At 35.1% G+C, this 5,698-nt stretch overlaps 1 protein-coding gene across 1 annotated transcript; it reads right to left on the bottom strand.

The window, feature by feature from the left end:
- Window positions 1-252: 252 nt before the first annotated feature.
- On the bottom strand, window positions 253-3,173 carry LOC124843495 (cytochrome P450 82A4-like). Its single transcript, XM_047320253.2, has 2 exons — window positions 2,165-3,173; window positions 253-998 (listed from the first exon to the last, which is right to left on the bottom strand). The coding sequence occupies exons 1-2, from the start codon at window positions 3,107-3,109 to the stop codon at window positions 354-356; spliced, it is 1,590 nt and encodes a 529-aa protein (XP_047176209.1). The 5' UTR covers window positions 3,110-3,173; the 3' UTR covers window positions 253-353.
- Window positions 3,174-5,698: the final 2,525 nt, after the last annotated feature.

Raw genomic sequence — 5,698 nt, 5'->3', positions numbered from 1 at the left:
GCGAATCTTCTCTTTATTATCATAACTAATTTTGTTAAATATCTTCATGAAATGTTTTTCATCAAATTTTTCTCTAGAAAAAGAAAAGAAAAACAAAACTAATCCTATCTTCTATTATCGCAATCGATTTTCTCCATTCTAATAATTGACCATAAATCATTAGTTCATCGACAACAATTAGTTTTATATTTTTATTTTCTTTGAACCGAATTTTTTTATATCTCAAAAGCTTATAAGAAAACAAAGTTGAACCAAAGTACAAAGATAATATGTATATATATCCATCATTTTTTAAATAGTTTAAGAGAGAAACTACAACGATAGCAAGTACAATAAACTAAGTAAAAGTACTTCTAATGAAAATGAGACAAGTTATTTTCATAACAAGTAAAAGATAAACGTGGTTTAATAAGAACATCAAGAGAAATGGCTCTAGTGTTGGCTGACTGAGAGGTTTTAGTCATATCTACAGGATAAGCTGATGAATTTAAAATTTTGAAAGAATGCAAAAAAGTAGCAAGAATGAAATGCACCATTTGAAGGCTAAAGGATATTCCAGGACACATTCTTCTACCACATCCAAATGGTAATAACTCAAAATGATGACCTCTGATGTCAAAATCTTTATGAGTTGTTAAAAACCTTTCTGGTTTGAACGCCAATGGATCTTCCCAAACATTGCTATCTGTTTGAATTTTCCAAACATTTGTGAATAGACGAGTTCCTTTTTCTACGTTATAACCACTTAAAGTGCAATTCTCTATGAATTCACGAGGTGGCAAGAGAGGAGCTGGAGGATGCAATCTTAAAGTCTCTTTGACTGTAGCTTGAAGATATTTTAACTTACTTATATCATCCTCACTCACCAATCTCTCTTTTCCAACATGAATGTCTAATTCAGCTTTTACTTTTTCCAATACCAAAGGATTTCTTAAAATCGAATATATCACCCACGTAATAACAGTATTAGTTGTGTCATTTCCTCCGGCAATCATGCCCTACAAATCAAATATGTATTCCAAAAGAAGTATATCAAAGAACAATTAAGAAAATGGGGAATGGAGCGATGTACGTAAAGCATATGGAAAATGGAAGGTTAATCTTAGATATGTCAAAACGGGTAACCTGGCTTGATCCGGCCCAGTCCACCACAGATTGATCACTTAGTAAGTCAATGCAACTCGGCTCATTTATTAGTGAGCTAAAACAATTTGAACTCGGTCAGACCCACCATGAGTTGATGGATTAAACGGGTTGACCCATTGACTCACTTAATTATAAGTTTTTTTTAAATAAAAAAATTACAATTTTTTAATTCAAATCTAAATAAATTTCACTTTAAAATGATGTTAAACTACAAAGACAATTCAAAATATAAAAAAAATATCATACAATCCAAACGTAATCCAGAAACATGTACAAAAGGAAACAAATAAATTTGTAATATTGATAAGTTTGTATCAGTTGTCCATTTATAATATTAGAATCTTTAAATCTATAATATTTTTATTTCTTCAAACATCTTCTTATTTATTCCCATCTACAATATAATAAAAAGAAATGCTAACTAATAATATTAAAACACAAAATAATAAATAATTAAATTAAATTAGGTTGGTTGGTGAACCAACGGGTTCAACCCGAGTGAGCCGGGTTCTAAATGAGCCGGGTTAAAAACTAGCCCGCATAAACAAAGTACATTTTTTTCAAACCCAACCCGACTCGAACATGTGGTAGACCGAATTGACTCGCGAGTTATAACTCATTTTAACAACACTAAAGTAAACAAAATTGCCTAAAATATGAGAATAATGGAGTGTAAAGAGGGGAAATATGGTGTTGTCCAATAGCTTAAAATGATTTATTCAAAGCCGTAAAATATGAAAGCAGAGAGGAACATAAGCGTGTATGAATATGTCTAACGAAAATTGGATTTTGGTGGCCTAAAATTGATTTCTTCAAACATTGTCAATGGAGAATAGTAATAAGCTGCTGAGTAATTTACATAATAAATGGTTTATTATATATAATATACACTACTCTACCAATTGTATATGGAATTCATATCTAATATTTAAAATCTAATCGGGGAACTATATATATTATATTTGTATGCTTTATTTTGTTGAAAGGACTATAATGTGTAAATTAAACATATACGTACCAGCACGGTGGCTTTGATAACGGTATCTGCATCAACTCCATCAATAGTCCTTCCATCAAGGATGGAAATCATGACATCCATGAAATCCTGAAATTCATCAACCTTTTTATCGAAACCCTTCTTTCGTCTATGTTCCTCTAACTCCTCACTTAAAACACTATCCAAATCTTTGGCAGTTTCTTTCATTGCCTTCTCATGGCCTCCGAAATCAAGCCATCTCAACCAAGGAATAGCATCTCCCACTGCGAACACACCCACCAGACGCATGAACTCCTCCACAGCCCTCACACATCTCTGTGCCTTCTCATCGTCCACGTTTTCACCACCAAAATATCTCTTCCCAACGAGCATTCTAAGAACCATGTTGAATGTCAAGTGAGAAAACCATTGCTTCAGCTCAACCGAGGCATAGCCAGACTCACCCTTTTGACTACACCATAGAGTATACAACTCTCTGATCGAGGTTTGAACTTCGGAGACACGAACATGCTGCAGTTGTTCCACTCGACGAGGGGAAAGGATCTCTAAAATTGTAATCTTTCGAAGCTCGCGCCAATAGGGACCATAGGGTGCAAAGCCAAACATGGCATGGTTATAGCCCATGAGTTCAATGGCGACATGTTTGGGGCGAGAGGAAACCACCGTGTCGTTTGTGGTGAAGCATTCCTTTGCTATTTCCCAGTTGTTGATTACCACAGCCTTTTTGGAACCAAGTTGGATGGTGAAGATGGGTCCATATTTTTCAGCCAAAGCACCCAAAGTTCTGTGGGGTGTGTTTGGACCACTCAACAGTGGAAGATGACCCAGTATTGGCCATGCTCCTGCAACCCTAGGAGCCTCTTTTCCTTTAAATTTTTTGAAGGGATTGTACAAAAATAAACAAAAGAGGATTAGAGAAAGAAGTCCAATGGTAGTGGTGTTAAGGTAATTTAGAACAAAATCCATTGGAGCTTGTTAGGAAAATTGTGTGCTGTTGAGAGTTCGAACGAATCTTCCCTTAAATAGATTCAATGAAGAACTTATTTAAAGAAGTCTGACAAGTTATAAAGAAAGAAAATGATGAGTTCGACTTTTTGAAAAATGCTATAGTGATTTAATAATTGAATTATAAATGTGGGTAGGTTAATCAGTGTTTATTTTCTGTGTTGAATCTTCTATGGCCAATAAATTCAACAATGAGATAAAAGATTTCGTCCTCAATTTTAAATTTTCAATAAGATACGGTTTGAAAAAGAAAAACTATAAACAAAAGGGAAAGGGTTCCTTGTCATTCTCTGTCTGTATTGGACAAATTCCATAAACATAGGATATTTTATATCATTTTAGTAATTTAATCTTTGGTATAGAAGTAGATCTTGAAAGATGAACGTATATCAATTTGATTTCTTAAAATATATTGTTAACTACATTTTTTTTTTATTGGAAATACTCATTACCAAATCATTCAAAGAATAAAATATCTTACATTAAAAATTTTAATAATATTCAAAGATATCAAATCTAATAAAAATGATATTTCAACAGTTCACATTGATATTTTGACTACCATTCATATCAATACCAAATTTTCACGACACATGGTTATAACATACACCAATTTTATAAAAATGGACTAACTAGAATTAGTTTACAACATGACGTGTTCCAACCATTATGATGTGTGTGCATGTGCATTTGCATGTGCTTAGGAGTGTGTCTGTGTGGACATATAGGTATGTGTGCATTTGCATGTGCTTAGGAGTGTGTATGTGTGGACATATAGGTATGTGTGCATGTGTTTATGTGTACGCATGTGTACGAGTGTGTTTGTAAGTTTACATGTATGTGTGGTGTGTGTTATGCATGTGTATGTGTTAGTGAGTTAAAAGAAAAATAAAATATGCAATATACCTCTTCTTCTTTATACGGTATTGCAAAAATCATTGTATTTTCAACCACTCCATTGAATACTAAAAGTCAAACCCATTGAATTTGTATATATAAATGATTATTTTACAAGTTTTAAATAATAGGGATATTGTAGAAATGACAAAATATCTCGCAAGTCTTATTATTTTATATACTTGCTGGTATAACATGCATACATTGATGGTCATTATGAAGAAAGGAGATTTCATCTTAAATCTTTAATGTCTATTTTGTTGCAAATGTAATCATTCTAACAATGGTTTTGATTACACGCATATAAATCAGTATTTCTAAATCCAACATAAAGCTTTTATCGAGTTACCTTGTCCTGAGTTGGGCCCAAAGCCGGCTCAAAACTCAAGAAAAAGAATTTCTCAAAAAAAAAATAGTATTTGTTTCGGCAGGATTTAGAACCCTAATCCAAAACATTTAAAATTGTCTGCTCCGATGTCCAGTTGTGTTGTCTTCTCTGTCTTCTCTCTTCTCCTTGTCCGAGCCGCGGGTGAGGGTACCTGCAAAAGACACTCCGACGCTCAAGTCAGTGACTTTGCGTAATAATCTTGTAATCAAGATTTTGTTATGTCTCAGTTCAAGTTCAAGTTACCTGTCTCCTTTGTCAGACAAATATTTATAAATTATAATGAGCTTACCGTTAGGTCTGACTCATTAACCACCAATGAATGACAATATTAATTGTCAATAAATGACAATTATTTTCATTAACTCCCCGACAGTTATTACTATTAATTACCTTAACGGCTCTTTTTACCGATCGGTTCCTTGACTTGAGAGGTATCATCGGTCGGCCGACTCTTCTGCACCTTTACCGTTCGATCGGCTATGAGCCCATAGTAACATAAGTCCCCCAAGCCCTAGCAAAATTTTTGATATTGTGTTGGGGTTGTAAAGTTATATCGATCGGTAGAGGATTTTACCTGAGTTTCAATTCATACTAGCATGCGTTCTTTATCGTCCGAGCGGGTTTTGCGCTAAGAGTTCCTTTGAAGTGTTCCCAAACCAAGGCGAGAGTTCACGAAATAGCCTGATTTGCCGCTTGATTTAGGTCTTAGGAGCTCTCTAGAAGCGTGCCCTAAGACCAATGTGAGAGTTCACGAAAGAAATCTGCCTCACCCGCTCGGTTTAGGTCTTAGGAGCTCTCTAGAAGCGTGCCCTAAGACCAAGGTGAGAGTTCACTAAAGAAATCATCCTCACCTGCTCGGTTTAGGTCTTAGGAGCTCTCTAGAAGTGTGCCCTAAGACCAAGGTGAGAGTTCACAAAAAAAATCTGCCTCACCCGCTCGGTTTAGGTCTTAGGAGCTCTCTAGAAGCGTGCCCTAAGACCAAGGTGAGAGCTCACGAAGAGACTGCCTCACCGAGTTGAAAAATGTTCGCTGCCGATCGGTTGCTCGAAGTTGGCCAAGTAGTTTGTATACAGAGTCCTATTATTTGCACCGAAGAAAAACAACACTAGAATTTCGAATGGTTAGAAAAATGTAGCTGAATTTAGTTTGAGTTGAGGCCAGATGACATCAAGAATATAGATGTGACCGTTCGGTCAAAATGTTCAGGCGACACGAATGAGCAAGTGAAACCGTTCGACCTTGATGTAAATGCTTTAGAGTCTTAT

The sequence above is a fragment of the Vigna umbellata genome, chromosome 4, assembly GCF_029865625.1.
Source record: "Vigna umbellata cultivar VRB3 chromosome 4, Vumbellata_1.0, whole genome shotgun sequence".
In the NCBI taxonomy this organism is placed as follows: Eukaryota; Viridiplantae; Streptophyta; class Magnoliopsida; order Fabales; family Fabaceae; genus Vigna; species Vigna umbellata.
Note: the sequence above shows the minus strand (reverse complement) of the source record. Positions and strands in the feature narration are given on the sequence as shown.

Bases quoted from the DNA above. Each gene is read 5' to 3' on its own strand.
- LOC124843495 (XM_047320253.2), bottom strand. From the start codon at position 3,109: ATGGATTTTGTTCTAAATTACCTTAACACCACTACCATTGGACTTCTT. The intron at 999-2,164 runs GTACGTATATGT...TTTGATTTGTAG, and splicing joins TTATCAAAGCCACCGTGCTG to GGCATGATTGCCGGAGGAAA.